The sequence below is a fragment of the Oreochromis aureus genome, linkage group 15, assembly GCF_013358895.1.
Source record: "Oreochromis aureus strain Israel breed Guangdong linkage group 15, ZZ_aureus, whole genome shotgun sequence".
Taxonomy (NCBI): domain Eukaryota; kingdom Metazoa; phylum Chordata; class Actinopteri; order Cichliformes; family Cichlidae; genus Oreochromis; species Oreochromis aureus.
In genome coordinates, this window is record NC_052956.1 from 16,988,624 (window position 1) to 17,008,869 (window position 20,246).

At 40.1% G+C, this 20,246-nt stretch overlaps 1 protein-coding gene and 1 non-coding gene across 2 annotated transcripts; both read left to right on the top strand.

Annotated features, from left to right (window-relative positions):
- Positions 1-628: 628 nt before the first annotated feature.
- Positions 629-20,089, top strand: fmn1 (formin 1). The gene is made up of 17 exons (XM_031728317.2): positions 629-2,539; positions 2,732-2,834; positions 4,476-4,537; positions 5,232-5,905; positions 7,737-7,878; positions 8,394-8,481; positions 10,071-10,132; positions 10,216-10,304; positions 10,462-10,591; positions 10,702-10,848; positions 11,480-11,539; positions 11,917-12,037; positions 16,000-16,092; positions 18,360-18,411; positions 18,904-19,053; positions 19,645-19,726; positions 19,952-20,089. Exons 1-17 carry the CDS (start codon positions 1,097-1,099, stop codon positions 19,994-19,996), a joined length of 3,543 nt encoding a protein of 1,180 aa, XP_031584177.2. The 5' UTR covers positions 629-1,096; the 3' UTR covers positions 19,997-20,089.
- trnay-gua lies at positions 6,871-6,958 on the top strand. Its single transcript is given in 2 exon segments — positions 6,871-6,907; positions 6,923-6,958. It is a non-coding gene; the product is annotated as a tRNA-Tyr (tRNA).
- Positions 20,090-20,246: the final 157 nt, after the last annotated feature.

Below are 20,246 nucleotides of genomic sequence, written 5' to 3' on the forward strand. Positions count from 1 at the left end.
TTTGCTGATTTAATTATAGCCATTTGGTGACTTTCCCTGCTTATTACCTTCTTTTGTTTGGGTCTGTGTCACCAACCTGAATGTTATTTCAAACCTACTTACTATTCTCTGCTTATTTATTCAGTTTATGCAAATATTTTATTTATAGATCAAGTTTCAGAATACTCTAACTAAAACATTCAAGTGAAAACTGTCACTATTTTCACTTTTCGTTTCCCAAAACTTTAAACAAACCTTCTCTGTCAATTGATCCTGTATGCAAGTTTCAATATGAGCTGATTAACAGTGCTGCGTAGGTGGGGTTAGACCCGCTGAGATGCCCAGATTAGCCAAGCATTGCTGTGTACCTGCAGGGGAATTGAGAGACCTCCCTGTAACTGTGGATTTACAGGCCAAGCATTTAGCAAGTGATCCCTGGCAGTCCTATTTACCCTCCTTCAGCTCTGGGTGTGGTGCTCCTCCATCTGTTCTGGGTGGCTTCCTTTGCCATACGGCTCACGGATGTCAGGGTGTTGTCAGAAACAGAGGCTGGACACACCATCTGTTTCCAGTTACTCTGTGACAATCCACAGGATGATGTCCAAGGTGCTGCTCTGTAAACTACTACAGCAGGTACAGAAGAGCCGGAGGGAAAAGGAGGCACGAATGAGAAGCTGAAGCTGGAACTTAACTTCAAATGTGGCTGAGCTGAGTCACTCCACCACACAGAGCCATGGAGCTGAGCTTGGAAGCCTTTTCTTTTTCCATGACTGGATTTCTCTCTTGCCATTGGCCAGTCTGAGTGACTAACAACTACTTCCAGTTTTAGGTTTGGAAAATTAGCACTTTGGTAAGGCAAAAAGGCAGTGTTAAAACACAGCGTGCTTGTTTCTTTTCGACAAACAGGAGCACAAAAACAGGTTGGATTTTCAGGCATAAGACTTTAATTAACTCAAACATTGCTTGCATTTGTTTATTGATTATAATCTGACGCTGCTACCGGAACCACGTAAAGAAGTGTTGCATGCTATACTGAAGTCTAACTATGAGCAGGCAAGTTTCTCTAGCACTTCCTACTCACTATATTCTGGATAACTTCACCTGTGACTTGCAGTAAATGGAGCAGCCCGAAGCCATCCTGGAAATTTTTAGGAACCTCTCTGGGGGAGAAACTGAAGACATGATGCAGGAAGATATCAGTGGTGATCTGAAGAAAAATGGGGATGTGGACTTTACAGATGCTCTCGAGCATTCTAGTGATTTTTTGTCATATGTTTTATTGCCTCATGCAGGGGAAAAGACCTCTAACTCACTGGGAAATTCAAGCTTGAGGGAAAAAGGAAATGACTCAGACATAACAGAGGAGGAGAGGAGTCATTATAAAGTAACCGAGCAGCAAAGCGTGGCTGTAAATACTGAAAAAGGCCTCGAGAAACAGAGCTTTACAACAAATCATGACCAGAATAACCTGTCAGATGAACACAAAGTTAATGGCTGCAGCAAAGAGGGTTGTCACATATCACAGAATCCACTGGATGAATGGGCCTTAAATGAAACTCTGCAGACAAATTGTCAACACATTTCAATTGACTGCATGGATACTGATGGTGATTGTGTTGTATCCATCAGTGACACGCAGGATACTGAAAACAGCAATGAAAATGCTCAAAGGGAACACTGCCAGGAAGATTCTGATACAATTACTTCCACTTCAGACATGGATTTTGATCCACAGCAATGTGGAAACACTGGGCCATTGAAAAGTAAACATGTAGTGATAACTGTGACTCGAACAGGACCCGCCGTTGAAGAGCTGGAACAGATCATGGATAAAGCTGAAGAGGAGGAGACAAGAGATGCAAATTCAGAGACTCCCAGCTCCCCCCACCATCCTCCCAGCCGAAAGGATAATTTGCCAGAGATGACAATAAAATCTGCAACTAATAATCCTCCACCTGGCTCCACCTTCAGCAGAGCCACCTTCTCCCCGAGCTCCCCCACAGACAAGCAGATCCAGGTCCCGGCTCTCTTCAGCAGCCTTAGGGTCCTAAGGAAGGGGATCGTTGGACCAGAGCATGACACCATGGCCCACATTAAGCCATCTCCTGCGGGAGGACGAGGGGCAGATTTCACAGAGAAGCAGAAGGACACCAAAGTTCCAGGGAGCCTCTTGGACCAGATCTCTCATTTTCTGAGTCGGGAAAAGAGAGGAGATGAGAAAGACGAGAAGGAGGTGTTGGAGGCTGCGGGAGACCAGAATGAAACCGGGGTGAATGGAAGTGAAGATAGCCAAGAGGAGGAGAAGAAAGAACCAGAAACAAATAAAAATACAGAAGTTTCAGAATCATGCGAACTTACAAAACCTTCCATGTCCAGTGCAGAGGCAGCTTTTGATGCCTTCAAGGCCTTCTTCACACCAAAGCCTTTAAAAAAGGACCCAGGAGATAAAGTTGTCCTGGAGGCATTGAGGAAGAAGATAAGAAATGATAAAGATGTACTTAAAACACTTTTTGAGAGAAGCTCAAGTAAGACTCCTGAGAAGGACCCACCTGATGACAAAGTATGAATTAGTCCTCTCTGTGATTTTTGTTACTTTTTAAGATTAAATCAGGCTAAAAATCAAAAACAAAGCAATTCTGAGCATTTTGCGTGTTTTTAATCACAATTCATCAGTCATTTTTACAATGTAGCTGCAACTTCTGTTATTAATTCTGTCATTAATAATATCTGCTGTCGATTTTCTTACTCATAGTCAGAGAGCCCAGGAGAAGGAGAGGATCGAACTCCTGGTCGTCTACAGGCTGTGTGGCCACCTCTTAAGGAAGAAAAAGTTGGGCTAAAGTACACAGAAGCAGGTACAGACTAATATATGCATGTCATAACTTGCCATGAAAACATTACTCCACATAAATCAACCCAGGACATTACCATTACACCTCTCCAAGTTCTACTTCCTAAGTTTATTCTTCAGTTTATCAGTGTCATACGGTTTGCTAATGCTGCTGAAGAAAGTAACTCCATCAATATGTGCTATGAATAACTTCATATTAATCTTGCTGCCAATAAGTTATTCAGAAGTATGTGTCAAAGAAAATTAAACAGAAGGAACAAAAATAAAACTCCATTCCTCACATTTTTTTTTTTTTTTTTACAGTTTGTGCATACAGGTCACATTTTGACAGCATATAAAATTTGCTTGTATTCAAATATATACAAAAACACATCTTAAAGGAATTTTGGAAATGTGGTGTCAGTTTAAAGACTTTTTAAAAAATAGAAGTATGATTAATTCTTTTTTCATGTTGAATGATGTGAACTTTAGTGTCAAAAGAAGAAGCAGCAGTTAAAGGTAATGGTTCTGAAATGGATTTAATGAAGTGATTATTATGGATTGGTTTATAGTGCTACTCCTGTTCGACTGGGGCCTTTCCATGTGCAGTTTGCATGTTCTCCTCTGCCTGTGTGGGTTTTCTTCAAGGACTCTACTTTCCTCCCACAGAAACAATGCATGTTGGAATAACTGGTGTTTCTCAGTGGGCTTTGTAAAAGTTTCTGTGGTTGTCAGGGTGAGCGTACCCCCTCTTTGCCATGGAATAGACAAGCTTTAGCCTCCTTTGACCGTACGCTGGTTAGACTGTTAAGAAAAGGTAGTCACCTCACATTAAAATAGAATAAAATCTAAATAGAAATACTATTATTATGTGAAATTCTACACATTGAATATGCATGACAGAGAAGCAGTGCCTAGCTACATTACAGTGTGGTGGATGTAATATCAAGCTCGATTGCAAAGGTAAACAGAACTCCACCCGCAAATGTGTAAACATCTACGGTCTGACTCCATCTGTAAAAGCAGTTCCTTAACTACACACTGTACTCTCACCGTAGTCCTTTTGCGGGGGGGAAAGAGCTAAAATTGCTGAATAGTTTGTGATTATAAATCACAGTTTACTTGAATTTTTAAAGGCATAATCTACTCCTGCTTGCTTTTGTATTTTAATGGATGAGTTGATAAAATTTCTTTGTTTATTGTTATCCACTTCACAGTAATCAGTAAGATTATCAAACACTGTTTGAACAGGGACAAAACCATGTGTACACGCCCATATCCCTTGATATACACTCCCTGTAGACACAGCGAGGAAAACTACAGTAAATATACTTTCTAACTGCCCTTTTACTATCTCAGTCATCTAACAGCAGATGCTGTAAATGTTTGCTTAGACAGATGCCAGCCTCTATAATCTGCGAGCCTGTACTAGTTTACAGTTGGGACTCTGCTGCCATCATGTGGTAACACGTTGCATTATTTTCATCTTTTGTGGGTTGTATAGCAGCCACTAGTCTGACTTACGTTCACAGGAATAAAAATACTCTTACAAACTATATTTGTGATGATTAACAACTTTTTTTTCTTTTACTAGAACAAGCATTAAAATCATAAAGCTTTCTAAAAAAACTGACTTTTCGATGATGTTTGGATCTGTTTTTCTCAGAGCACCAGGCTGCTCTCCTGCAGCTGAAGAGAGAATGCAAAGAGGAGCTGGAGAAGTTAAAGGTCAGTAAGGATGAGGGATTGTACGGTAACTAATTTCCATGACTGCATGAAGAAAAACATATAAAAAGTCTTTGATAAGTTGCTAATGCTTTTTCACTGCAGTATTAACACCACACTCATTGCCTGGTTCAGTCCCAGTTTGGCCTGAGTCATAGATATACCCTTGTTTTTCAACATTTTAAAAGATACTTCAGTTTTTAGATCTTGGAAAAATATGTATAAATGATATTCTCTTTTATTCTGTTAAAAGTGAAAGAGTATTTATATCATAGACTCAAAAGCACATTTGTTTTTAATTAAATGATGGTAGCTACAAAATCCTTTCAATGTTAGTCAGCGACCCTCTAAATGTGTGAACTATCACAAAAACTTATGGCGCTCTGAGGCCATATGACTGATAATGATTTTTGTATTCTGCGACATTTTCAGTGGAATATGTAAACAAATTTTAGTTGGAGTCTCATAAATCTTTGACAGAACGTCAGGCCTTGCAGATGATGGACTAACTGTTGTGACTTAGGGTAAATGACCTAAACAGGTTTCCCTGAATTTTGCTTCAGAGACTGATGATCCCTCATGTATGCTGAAGTTCAGCCTTGCAGAGCTGGCTTTAGATTTATCCGTGTGAATGATATCATTATGATCATCACTAAGGTTTATTGATTAATAACTGAACAACATTATTTATTTTCAGGGGGACTATGATCAGGAACTCTCCAGACTGAGGTTTGAAAAGGATGAAAATGTTGCACGTCTGGAGTTCAGTCTTGCTGAGCTGCAGGCCAAACTCTCCCAGGTTGGGACCCACTGTCAAGGGGAACTTAAAGATATGGCTGTGTCTACAGCAGATCACATTGTGGACAAATCATTTCGCACCGTCTGCATTCAAACCGACCGGGAGACATTTGTCAAAACTGCTCAGGATGAAGAAGGTTCCGGGAGAACCTGTACATGCTCTCAGCAGCAGAAGGTGGCCCCCAAAAAGTTGGACCTTGCTTTCATCGAAGGCACACTGTCCTCCTCCTCTTCACTTGTAACTCCTTGTAGCTCAGAACAACCACCAGCTCCTTCTCAGACAGCATCACCAGCTAAATCAGATGTTTTTCCTTCTCCTCCTCCTCCTCCACCTCCACCACCACTACCTCCACCATGTTCATCTTCACCTGTTAACCACATGCAGCCATCAAATGACCCTCCACTGCCCCCACCTCCACCTCCTCCACCCACGCAAGGGTTATCGCTCCCTCCACCTCCTCCTCCTCCAGCATTGGGTCTTGTAGTTGAAAAACCTCCCAGGAAACCGGCAGTGGAGCCTTCCCGACCCATGAAGCCTCTTTACTGGAACAGAATCCAGATCCAGGACAACAAGTAGGTCCTCTCGAAAAGTGTGTAAGAGCATAAGTCTGGTCCTTAAACATTTACGACAGGCTGCCTGCCACCTGAAATGTGTAGCACCATTTTCACCCACAATAGCTCTGGCACAAAAATCCCTCTAGAATATGGCAGAACCGCAAATCTTATGGCAGCCCAGGACAACTCCTCCCACAGCTAGCTGGTCCACCCCAGCAACTTTACAAGCAGGTAGCTCAGTGAGCTATCTTAGGCAGTAAGCAAAACACTGTAGAAAAACTATTCAGGAGAAACCCCCATACACAAAACTCTGTGGCCAACTTTTACAGACAAGACCACCCAGGCAAAGCAGCAGATCTGAGAACAGGCCATGAGTTTTATGTCATAATCAGCCCACAGAGCTGATCTGCACAGTCCCTGAGCAGTCCGAAACTGATACCATTCAGGCCTGTTGCTTTTCTGTTCTTAATCTTCATTAGTTTCTTATTCACCTCATCAGTAAAGGAGGGGAGGGTGAGGGATGTAGACCACATGTAGGAGCGACATGGAATAGAGTGGCCAGGGTGGGATAGTGCGATCGGCGACATGGAGAAAGAGCCCTAAAAATAATATCATATTAGCGTATATTTAACGAGTCTGCAAAGACACTCACCAGAGTGAAAGGACATTGTATCGTTACTACAGGTCGTTTTACTGCCGTTTCCTCCTCACGGCTGGAAATTATTGGCCGGCCACGTTATAAACGGAATTGTGGGTGAGGTACGATCAAGGGGACGGACATACAGCCTGTCTGTAGCTGCTGTAAAACACGATCAAATCACCTGGGTTGACTCCACAAGTTGCAAACAGCCAGAATCATCATGCTCTGGAGAAAGTGAAGGAGTACTGAGTGAGGTTGAAGTGTTGCAATATTTTATCAGTTTACATAATTTTATTGTCTAGCTGCAGTTTTCGAGAGAAAGAGCCGTCCCACCGCTCATCACCCTTCGATAGCTCAGTTGGTAGAGCGGAGGACTGTAGGTGTATCTAGTAGAGATCCTTAGGTCGCTGGTTCGAATCCGGCTCGAAGGAGTGTTCCATTTTCCCCGAATAAAAGAAAGTGCGCATGGTTGCATTAACGATTTGCCTATTCAAAGCAGTAATTTAAGTTAACTGATCAGTACTTGTGTCCCTATTTATTTAGCGTGTAAAATGACACGAAATCCCAAACGGTGGCTGTTCTGTTGTAGTGTGTGATAACTGGAAAACCTTTAGAGGCAAAGAACAAAGTGTTGTATTGATGTTTGCGAATGGCCTTCTTCTACGTCCTTGTGCGTCTTATGACCCCCATCCTAACCCATTACTCAAGAATGCAATCTCTCAACTGTAAGTGTACTATAATGGAGGCCCAAAGATGAGACAGGTTTAGAATAGGGGACCCTTTGTGGGCCAAGTGGCAAGTCACTGATTAATTATTTGATATGGCTATGCAGAATAAAGCATTATTAAATGCTTTATAATGATTAAAAAGGGGCTAATGCACTCACTAGCCACTTCATTAGGTATATCTTGCTGGTGGGTTGGACCCTTGCCTTAATCCTTTGTGGGAGAGAGTCAAAAAGGTGTTGACAGTGACTGAAAAATAATCTTGTTTGCAGATTGATTTAAAACAAACAAACTAACAAACAAACAACTTTTGCACTACACCTCTTAATAGGACCTAATAAATACTGACTGGATTTATATATTGAATCATAATAAATTAATGAATCCTGCTTTATTGGTCTGATGGCCTCATATCGGCAACTTGATGTTTTTTTTTGTTTGTTTGTTTGGTTTTTTAAACAGACTGTTGTGCTCTCTCCCGCAGTAACAGCACATTATGGAATATTCTGGAAGAGCCAAACTTAACTGATGCCAGTAAGTTTGAAGATCTCTTTGCTAAAACCACCATGCAGACAAAGAGGAAACCGCTGTCAGAGACTTATGAGAAAAAAGCAAAGCCTAAGAAGGTAAGAAATTAACTTCTGTCATCATGTTATAATTTATTCATCTTGTGGATTCCTTAGCTATTGCTAAAGAAAATGTAGGCTGCAATAGTTGATGGCTTGTGTCCACTAGAGGGGGGTAATGCATTATGGTTTACAGACTCCACCACATCAATAGAAGACCATTCAAAATCTGGGTCACAATACAGCTATGAGATTATAAAGGCTCTGATTGTAGGGGAGATGGACTGAAAAATGCCTCCCCTTACTCTCTTTTTTTTGTTAAATAAAGGCATTATTGTACTGTATATAACTCAAGGTTATAGGCTCTTAATGCTATGATTTTAAAGCAAGGAAAATACAACCCAGTGACATTAGTAAAATATAAGAAGGAAGTGAAGCATTTAAACAAGAGAAAATGGAAACGCTGGTATCTCTGGTTACAACTCTCCAATGAAATGCTAGGCTCTCTACTCAGGACTCACTAATGGTTTCTGCTGGTAAGGTGGTCATGGTAACCATGTTTGTGTTTGTTTTAGATCATTAAACTGTTGGATGGTAAACGCTCTTACGCTGTGGGCATCCTCATATCAAGCCTCCACCTTGAGATGAAAGATATTCAGCAAGGTGAGGTCATTTCACTCCTTCATTGTACTGCAAGGAAACAGCTTTTTGTTACTACACTGATAACAGGCAAAACTGGACCCTATCATAATCCAATTAAAAAAAGGTGAATTGAATTTCAGTGTTTAGAACAGAATCGTTGTGCTCATGAACTTGCAATGCCAACTGGAAAGCATCTGATTGGTAATGGTTTCATGTTCAGCAGGACAGTGATCCCAAACAAACTGCCAGTGCAGTAAAAGAATAACTAAATAGAAGCACACAATACAACACTATCAGTCATGGATTGGCCTCCCCAGAGTCTGGACTGGCCATCCACGCATTTTCCCACCAGTTACATTGCCTGCCAGCTGTCACTGGGAATTCCTGTCAGAGAATCGCTGCAGCTATTTTTCACATTTTCTCAGCCAAATATAAAGAAATGAAGGGTGACTCAAGACTTTTACACAGAACTGTAAAATAACAATAAAATCAAAACAGTTTTCTAGTAAAATATAAAAGATGGCAAAATGCAATAACCAGTCAAAATGTAAAACATGTAGCAGGCATATTATTTAAAGTACATTTTGCTTATAAAGGATAGGTGCTTACACACATTGGATACTGTCTGTCAAATATACAAAGCTGATTGAGCTGCTGCCTGTCCTGAACAATTTCACAAGTCCTTTCTCTGAGATAAATAAAGGTTAACAAAAAAAATAAATATATCTTCAAATTTTTACCGTTTTGTGGTGGAAAGCTTCTGGAACAGCGTTTAGATTCTCATCTCTGTTAAATCCTCAAAGTGCATGTAATCATCTTTTCCATCGCATGAGAGATAGATTACAGTAGGTCACTAAACTAGCTGGGTTTCCCAGCCAGTCTGGGAATTTGAACCTGCAGTAAACATTCAGGTAACCACAGCTCCCTGAACATAACCCTTGGTTGGACTTTAATCGCGGCGTCACAAAGAATGTACCCTGTATTTCACTCTGAATATGAGCTAGGGGTGAATTTGAAGCAGGATTAGTGGCCCAAACGCTCACCACAATGTCAGCAAGACGGCCAATCTGCATTTCGAATCCAAAACTGAAAAATCTTTGGAGCAAACAGTAGACTGTGTCTTCCAGGAAGAGAAGCATGAAAGCCAATTTTTTGTCAATGCATTTTATTTGATTTGTTTTTGTATTTCCACGGATACGTTTATGATATCATATTTATTGATTATCCATCATTGATACAGAAGAGCAACGTTAGAAAAGCGTTGTCACTTCCCTTCACTATCTTTAGAATTTGTCTGGTTGAGTGTGTTAAAATGTGAGTACTATGATTAATTTCTCTACTCTTGTCTGCTGAATGCACAATAACTATTGTTTCTGCCATAAGTGATCACTACTAGGAGAAATATTGTGAATGAAGCCTAGTAAGCATTTCTTCCTTTGCAGTATACTGCCTTCTGATCAGTTTCTAACCATATAGACATGTTATTTCTATTTTCGTGCTAGTGGCAGGTTTTTTTTTTTAATGTAGGATCTGACAATATTTGAACAATATATGAATCACAGCTTCTTTTTTTTAATCTCTCTCCCTTTTCTGTGTATTTTCACTTCTAGCTGTACTGACAGTGGATCACTCTGTGGTGGACCTGGAGACCATTGAAGCGCTGTATGAAAATGTACGCATTTAGGCACGTAATTGTGTGAGACAATTGTGTACAACGATGAACCTTTAATTTATAAGTTGCTATCAATTTGGCAGAGAGCACAGCCGGAGGAGCTGGAGAGGATCAGGAAACACTACGAGACGTCAGAAGAAGAGGATGTTAAGCTGCTGGACAAACCTGAGCAGTGAGTGCCTCAGCAGATGTTTAGAGAGCGCACCAGTAATTGATTGTATTTGTGGACTAAATAGACAAATACCAGACCTACTGATTTGACAGTTCTAACAGGGATGGATAATGTCATTGCATTTTGGACTCTCACTGTTTATGTGATTGTGCTCCAGGTTCCTGTATGAACTATCTCAGATTCCGGACTTCGCAGGCAGAGCTTGCTGTGTCATCTTCCAGTCAGCCTTCATCGATGGGATCACCTCGATTCAACGCAAGCTCAACACTGTCTCCCATGTCTGTAAGGTGAGCTAAGCACGTGACAGAAAACCCGTTTATTCCTTGAAAGTGGCCAGTAAATAATGTGACATGGAGTGGCGTAAACCCCAGTCTTGAAAAAACTGTTGATTATCTAGGCTCTGCTGGAGAGCGACAGTGTCAGGAAGGTGATGGGACTGGTGTTGGCTCTTGGGAACCACATGAATGGAGGAAGCAGGATTAGAGGCCAGGCTGACGGCTTTGGCCTGGAAATCCTTCCAAAACTCAAAGATGTAAAGAGCAGGGTAAGGCCTTGATACCTGCGGAGTTACTGTGGCTCTTTTGCCTGCCTTTCAGAACAGAGCACAGGAAGCGTGCAAAGTGTTAGGGGTCAGATTGTAATCTAACATGAGGATGAGGGAAAGTAGGTGTGAAATACACCATAATAAAGAACCTGCAGTGGTATAGGTGGAGGGGAAAGTAGAATAGTCCGGCTTGATTCGATATTGTCGCATTATTATCATCTATCACAGTGATAAGATTGGGCAGGAGGGCGAGGATTTGGCTTCAAAAGCCAGTGAGGTCAGGGTGTGTGTGAAAAAAATACATATTACTGAAAGAAATTTAAAATAAGAGTAATAGAAATTTGTTTGTTGCATTTACTCATACCCCAACTCCTGATACCTTTTAAAAAGGAGTGCTCTGTTGCCATATTTGTATATGTGTTCAGATAAAGCATCTGTTCCTGGGAGAATATTTGATATTGTACTTAAAAGAACAGAACAAAGAAGAAGATTTGAAGTCATAAGCTTAACCTCAGCAGCATCTGCCAATGACAACGCTAGAATGTGTAGCTTGAGACCAAACCCTAGCTAAAAGAGTCCATTACATTCATCATTCATCCAGCTTTCATGTTGTCCTTCCATTTCTTCTCAGGACAATCGCATCAGCCTGGTGGATTACGTGGTGTCATATTACTTGCACAATGTGGACAAGGTACTTTAAAAGATATGCAATTTAAAAAATAAATGGAGTAGCCTCAATGAGCACTCAAAGCACACCACACACACGTTTATACAGTGCTAAGGGTTCAGTACCTTGCCCATGGGTGCTTCAGCATGCATGACCTTCCAGCTGGTGGATAACCTCCTCTATCTCCTGAGCCACAGCTGTCCTTATTGTAGATTAGCATGCTTAAAATGGAACTACCTCCATAGAAGGTGTGTTTGTGTTGTATTCTTATGAAAATTGGCTATATTAGACAATAAAACACAGGTTTGGACTCGACCTTCAGCTGGGAATCACCTAACTCAGCATCACACACACTGCATCCACAGATGTAATACATTTCTAAAATGTTTTCATCTCCCCAGAATGCAGGAACAGAGAAGAGTATGTTCCCTCTTCCTGAACCGCAGGACGTCTTCCTGGCAGCGCAGGTCAAGTTTGATGACCTCAACAGAGATCTGAGACATCTTGGACGAGATCTGACAAGTACGTGACGTTACCATACCATCTCCTGTTCTCTGAGTTTTTGAAAAGAAGAATAACAAACAGACTCAGTCCCCTTTTCTCGGTTAATATTATTAGATGGTTGCACACATTCCAGACAGATGGCAAGCTTCCATGTGACTGGGGTGACCAGGAGTAGTCTCAACTTGTGGTCATTTTGTTGTGTGCTTTTGTTTGAAAAAATCAGCCAGTGTAACTCTGTCAGTGTGATTTTCTGATACTTTCCAGAGGTTCCCACAGACCAAACTTTGGCTCAGTCTGGCATCGTTTTTCCACAGACATCCCCCACCCACCTTCACTATCCTGGTTTCCCATCACTGGCCCCAGCCATTGAGTAGCTGTTTATACTTAAGGCCAACGGCTTTCCTCTGTGAGCAAACTCATGTTAGTGAAAGCTCAAGAACAAAAGACTTCCTCTTGTCTTTCTAATCCTTTTTTGCTTGTTCTTTTCACTGCCTAAGTGTGCCCATATGACGCCATTCAGCATGCCGCTCAGTTAAAAGTCATTCTGAGGACAATGCTTACTGTGCATGAGTATGATTATGAGTGAGTTCATTGTTGTGTCCCTACGTATGCATGTGATTTTGCATGCATTTTGTTGAATGCGTGTTTATGTGCATGTATTCTGAGACTAGCAGGAGTCTCGCTGCTGATACTGGCCTGGCGCCTTTCAGATCCAGCTTCTAATCCTTAGCCCATCAGATCTCCCATCGTTGTTGCTTTGTGCCCCTGTCGCCAGTGCAGGGAGACCGTAGCTTCCCACTTATGTAATCTCCAGACCCCTAGTATCTCTGGTATCTTTGCAGAAATGCACGGATCCTTAACCTGTATCACCTGGGCTCCAGTGTGGCCCCCAGATGTGTGCCACAGATAGCTTTCTTTACCTCTCAACACAGCTTTGTCTTATCGCACTGTCTACCCAAACCACCATGCAATCTGGTTTGCCTGTCGCAGGTTCCTTTTGTTCTGCCTGTTTGAACTGCCCTCATGCCTGGTTTGAGGCTCTGCTTTTGTCGTTCGTCACTCTCCCTCTGTTTTCTGTTTTTTCTGGTATGAAATCTTTCTGTTTGTTGTGGTTAAGCTTCTCTTAAGTCATCCATGTTGAGACTATATTGCATTTACATGGGTTATTCACTGGGAAGTTCATTCAAATTACTAATAAAGCTAACTAGCTATGCAGATTTGGATTTATATCTGTAGTTGGGTCTTTAAAACTACACATTGTGTACCCTTCTTGGGCCTTAAATTTTCATGTCTGTTACAGTGGCAATAAAAGTAGTTTATTGAGCCACAGAGTTGCAAAGGGTTTTTTTCTGTTTAGTTGTTTTTTATCGTATATCAGTCATGGTTTCAGCTATGGTAGCAGTCTGTGTCTGTGCTGGTCCAGGCTATTTCACCTACAGGTAGATGCATATATTTTTGAACAAGCATTCATGGTCCTAGGTGATTTCTCGACTCTAGTGATTTCTTGGTTTTCCTGAATAACAACTCAACAACTATCTGATTGGTTATTGTTGTATTTGGTACACCTTTTCATATTCTCCACACAGTTTATTATATCAAATCACGATTTTTTTTGGCTTAGTGCTTATATACTTGTATATGCCATGCACACAGTAATCAAGAGTTATCCATGATATTTGACATGATACAACCACTGGCTGCGAGGGGAAAAAGAATATTCCTGGACTGGTTGCTGTAGGTTGCTGGCAGTTGTTTTGTGAAATCTGTCATAAAGAGGCTGCTGCACCAACAAATGCATGTGCCACTTTTAAAAGTAAATGTTCTCGGTTTCCAGTTTTCACAGTTTCACTGCTGCTTGGAGAGCTGGTGAGTGTTTGAAGGTAAATTGCAAACTGTGGGCAACCAATCACGGCAGATGGCTACCCATGGCTGCTGGAGTTTTCTTCCTGTGAAACAGGAGTTTTTCCTTCCCACTGTTGCCAATTGCCTGCTCCTAGAGGGTCATTTGATTGTAGGCATTTTTTTCTATATATTACTTTACAATATAAAAGCTGATGTTGTAATGTGGTGTGATAGGAATACAGTTGAATTAAATTACAACTACTTGCTACTACTAGCAACCAAAACTATCTAAAGAAGGAAATACACACTCAGTGACATGTGGTTGCCAGGAGGTCATTGACTGGTCTGTGGGTCTGTGTGACTGGGTCTTTAGCAATCAATTTCCAGGCAAGTGCCATCAGCCTCCAGCAACCACTTGCCAACTGGTCAAGGATTTTCCCCTCATTGCCAGTAGCCTGTGTGACTGTGGCTATATTCACTAGTGACTTGTCTAAAATTGTGGAGAAAAGATAAAATCGTGTGGTTAGTAGTCATGTGTTTGCAAAACCTCAATACATCTAGCACAAAGTCCTCACAAAGCTGTAGGTGTAGCTAGTAGTGTTGCCTTGTTTTGTGAGCAATGGCAGTGGAGCCATCACTTTAAGACCTTAGCTCAAATAAATAAGATGAACGGAAGGATAAAACAAGGACAATCTTCACATTTCAGATTTGCTTGTCTTGTTCCAAAATAAAGAACACTGTTAAAAATGTCACTTGAGCCAGTCCTATATAAACTACCCCCCTACTGGCAGAAGTAATGGTGTAATTTGAGAGATGAATAATTCTAGCATATCATCACAAAATACTGTGAACCTCCTTAAGAAAGCATTTATCCCTCACTATGAATCAAAATCATTGTTTCAGTGCAGTTTGTGTAATTGCAGTCTCACATCTGAAGTCAGCTATATTTACATGAAGGTCCATAACTCTCTTCAGTCTGAAATAAGCAAACGTCTGTCAGGCCCAAAAGGCAGACAGAAGAAAGAAAGGCTCCCCACACAATGCAAAGAGAGGGAGATACGCGCCTCTACAGTTTACACAAACCCGAATGAAAACAGTATTCTTTTGTAATCTTATCTGAAAGATGTTGATCGAGCATCGGGGTGGGGGGTGGGGTTGGTTCAGCCTCTATTATGGCTGGCTCCACAGACTGGCTCCTCTGATCCACTGATTGGACACAGCAACGTGGAGCCGCAGACTGGAAGAGGAAAAGGGAGAGAGAGAGGAGCAGTCGCCATCTCTGGATGAATCTCAACTGGTGATATCTGAAGAGGAAGCGGCGTAGATAACCTCACGCTGGGGTACAGGTGGACCTAGTTCAACCCAGAGCTCGTCCTTCTCTATGTGAATCTGCACGTCTGACAGAGACATTATAAAGAAAAGACATGACACTTGAAGAATCCTTCATTTAAATCTGTGGGAGAATTGAGCAATAGCCGAGGTTGTTGTAGATGTCGGGGTAAAAAAGGCTGGGTTAAAAAAAACAACATTTTATCAGATTTAACTGCTGGTTCTATACATCCATTTTTTATGTCTTTGTAAAGTATTCTGTTATTGATTATTGACCATGTCAAATAATTGTAGCACTGAGAATTTTCTTACTAAAACAGTAATGACACAAAATGAGGTGGAAATGTCAATGAAATCATGAAATTATACATAAATGAAGAACCCTGGAGAACCCTATTGAAAGGTCTTAATTACTTATTTTGTAGTATTAAAAACATCATTAAAACTGACTAAATCCAATACTAGCTTTACAATACTGCCAATTCAGACGAGTGTTTCCAATATTTAAACTTGGAAGCAAATAAAAAAACATAGGATAGTTTTTTAAGGCTGAAAATACAAATCTGGAATCCATCTGAGCATCTTCTGGTTTCAGACAAAAGATGGTGGCATAACAGTCACCTTTAAACTTGTTTGTTGTCTTATTTTCCTCTTATGGTTATTTTAAACAAGCCGTAAATTGTTACAAAGAGAAGAAGAAAGAAATGTTCTTCATAGCTTCGATCTTCTCCAAGCTCTTATCTGAAATTTTGTCTAAATATTGAAAGTGTAATGCTTCCTACATTTTGTAATCATTGTGTTCTTTTCAGGGTGCGAGAAAGACGTACAGAAGGTTTGCTCTGACTCTCCTGAAGAATACCTGCAGCCATTTAAAGACAAGATGGAGGCTTTCGTGCTCAGTGGTGAGGAGTTACCATTTAATGTGTTATGTAAAAACATCAATGAGATACAGTCATATTAAAAAAAAGAGTGCACCCACAGTGCTTCCATGGGAATTAAGAGGGTAATTAGCAGCCAGATACAGCGAATAAAGTGTTCTTGATTAATTGATCTCTATAAAAGCAGAGGTTCTGGTAGTTTCCTCGACTGGGTCATTCAGGTGTGTTGACACAATGCTAAAATCTTCCCAGGGTTGGGCAATCCAAGATCAGACCATGCAAAAACCAAAGAGCTGCATCGCAGACCTGTGACGTGGTGAAGTTCCTGACAGCACAATTAGAAAAAGATCCCAAAAAGTTTGTGTTCATCTGGACCTGTAGCAGACAACGCTATGATTGAGCATGCATCAAGACAATTAGAAAAAGAATGAATAAGTAAGGCTGGTTTGCAAAGGTTGCAGGCAGAAGTGTCTTCTCTCTAAAAAAAAGCACCACTTGGATTTGCAAAGGTTGTGTCTGAACAAAACCCAAGACCTCTGGAACAATGTCCTTAGAACAGATGAGACCAAGGTGGTCATAATGCACAGTGCAGCATGTGGCAGAAAGAAAAACACAGTCAAAGACAGCACAAACAGCATCAGCTGTAAGAGAAAATGAGACACATTCATATAAACAAATGCTCACAACAGAAACAGTGTTGTAAAGAAGTGTGGGCCAGAATTCATCTATATAACTTTATCATTTAGAGACTAGTTACTGCTGCTGAAGGTGGTGCTACAAGCTACTGAATTATGGGGTGTACTTAGTTTTTTTTCCCATGACATTTTATGTAATGATTATTCCAGTAAGGAAATTAAATGTTGTGCACATCTTTGAAATATGATTGACAAGTACAGTCACATACACACTGAATATTTGACATTATGAGCTCAGATATTTTGTTTTAAAAGCGTTAAAATCTTTTGAAAGACAGATTTTTGTTGCTTTGAATATCCTCCAAGCCTCATGCAGCTTTTACTGCAATTAACCTGTAATTGCCTGCTTGCACTTAAAAAACTGACTGCTCTTCTTCACATTCTTAATTATCCTCAATTATTTCCCCATAACCCCTAGTCATGGGCAGATTATTAGATAGCCATACCGTCGACAGACATGTAAAAGTCCCCCCAGCCCTCATAGAAAAGCAAGAGTCATTGATTCAAAGAGATATCTTTGTACCTGTTTTCTGTTTGCTGTTGATTCTTTTTTTAAGTAATTTGTCATTCAATCAAGAAATGTCTTTCCTTGCCTCTTATAAATGTAGTCTTTGTGTCTTTAGTAGCTTGAAAATTACCAGTGGAGTGTCTTTGGTATTTGTATGTGAGGGAGACAGAATGAATTCAGAGTACAGCCTAGACACTCAGATAGGGATCAGACAGATTTGGCAATGGCTGAGACACACAGGCACTGGGCCTTCTATGGAGCTCTTTCACTGCAAAAAAATCTGTTAACTCTTATGAACTGAGGAATTCCATGTTGTGTAAAATGTTTATAGTGACCCATTTTGAGTATTCAGTGAATACTTAATAATTCTTCTTGTGAGCGTCATCTTTTTTTCCCCCACCCAGTAACAAAGGTATCACAATCAAGCTTCAAAATCAGTGTCTTTTAGAGAGCAGCCTCTTCAGATCATCATCTTTTGTCTATTGTCTCCCATTTGTTTTATTTGTTCTAAAACTACTTCAGACAATTGGACTGCATGCAGGATCTTTTTCCAAGACTTTATCTTTTGTTCAAAGATTTGAAGTTTATCCTCCTGCATTCTCTTCCTCTTAGATAAATATAGATGTGAATTAAACCACAAGACTTTAAGAAAGTCTTCAAACAAGAACTGGAATTTGGGTTTTATAAGAGGGTGTGTCTTTATTTACCAAAGTATTTCATTAGTGGGTAATTTCTGTAGCTTTTTAAAATGGATTTTTCTTTATTGTTCTGGACATTGTTCTGGGTCTGAAGCAGACTTCCAAAACATTACAGAGAGACAGACACAGATAACAAGTAGCCTACCTGTTATTTGACATAATGGCATAATAGCAAGAATGGCTCCATTGACTGCATAATTGGTGTTTTAAGACCAAATGGTTGTCTGGCTCCATTAGACAAGGTCATCATCATACAAGAGGATCTTATTGTGTAACTATGAATAATTAGATTCACAGACTTTCCATAGAGTTTAAAATTAATCTGTATTTTTTGTTTTTTTGGAAAGTCTTGCAAAAACTAAACTTTTTACCTGCACATTTTTTTAACAGCACGAAAAGAGCACACTGAAGCTTCTTATCAGATGATGACTGTACAAAAAAGGTAGGAAAATTAAGTTGTTCATTCATGTGCAGCATGCAGGTCTCTATCTGAATTTGGTTATTCAGCATCAGGCTAATAGCTCCTAGAGCTATTTGCAGTTCATCCATTCATAATATTGAGTCTATTTTCATCCATTTTCCCTCCCTTTTTTTTCTTTTTATTATTTTGCAACTCTTTTTTTGCCTCTTTAGTTATTCCTGTTGTTTTCCATTTCTTTTAGCTACGTTGTGACTCATTGTTATTATATTTCTTTTTGTCTTTTTTTCATGTCTATAAATATTTTCTTAGTAACAGGTCAAACATCATGCCAACTAAATGGTAAAAGTCTGTTAAAGTTATAGAAGTGTAATAACAGGTATTACAGTGATCAACCGAAACAAAGTGCTGAGGAGGCCTGAGCAGAAGACCTGGCTTATGTTTTTAGATGAGAGGAGACACAAACAAAGATAAAATTAAAATTTGATCTTGATTTTTTTAAATACTTGTTTTCAGTTTCGAGGACTTGATCCTGTACTTTGGCCTAAAGCCTAAGACGGGAGAGACGGAGGTGACAACTGGCTATTTCTTCATGCTCTGGTTTGAGTTTTGTGCCGACTTCAAGACCAGGTGGAAAAGGGAGAACAAGAATATCTCTAAAGAGAGGTAAGTAATAGCTGTGTGTGTGTGTGTGTGTGTGTGTGTGTGTGTGTGTGTGTGTGTGTGTGTGTGTGTGTGTGCGTGTGTGCGTGCGTGCGTGCGTGCGTGCGTGCGTGCGTGTGTCTCACCCTTTGTAAACAGTTTCACTAAACCACCTCAAGGGAAATCACGAAATTAAAAACTAAAGAAATGTAATCCTCTAATAAAGACCTTACCAATACTCTGTGTGGGAAACAATGTGTTTGTCTTCACTTAATTATTGCACTGAAATGAAACATAAGAATTATATCTGATATTAGAAAACTGTTATGAATCCTTTTAGGTCTTTATTAGTCTTTTTTAACAGTTAACCAGTCCAACATTAATCTGACACAAAAGGCAAATATCTCGCAGTGACATCAGTAAAGGTGATGTTGTTTATATATTAGCTGGCATCGGTGTTCATCCAACATATAGGTGCATCTGTAACTGCAGGCTTAAAGAGTATTTTGCACATTTCTTTTCTCTACTTTACTTTTTGCTGCATATTTATAGAATAGCTTTGCCTCATTGTCGTTCTCTGGAGTGTTTTCATTTACTAAATGCTTCACTTTGCAGGTTAAAAGAGGCTCAGCAGTCAGTGAAGAGGATTACCGGAGAGAAGAAGGTGGAGACGAGAAAGATCAACCCCAGCAGCCTGGTAAGACTGGAATCAGTTGATTTACTGAGGAAGCAAAAAGATTTGCCTTAGATGACATTTGTGGAATTAGGCCTTAAATGTGAAAAACAGATCAACTCATACCAACTCAGGAATTCTCTTGCAAAGTTACTTTTTTAGCATTGCTGCTTTTATCGACTTAATGGAAAATCTTTTGGAAATGTCTTTTTTTCTCATTTAAGTCCAGTCTAAATTTGCTCCCAACAGAAAGAGCGACTGCGTCAGAAAGAAGCCAGCATATCTTCAACTTAAAGAAACCAAAAAAATGTTCATATCCAAATCATTCTAACCACCGGATAATGTCCCCACAAAGCTGGATCCAACAGGATGTGAGCAACGGTACCAAACATACATGGTCCTTAAAAAATGTAGTTTATTTGGACACTTTTATTTGTCAAGTGAAAGATTTATATTATAACCATATTATAACTTGTCACCTAAAATATATTTAAGTTTTAAATATTAAAAAAATCTTCTGTGCAATATTTAGACATGAGTAATA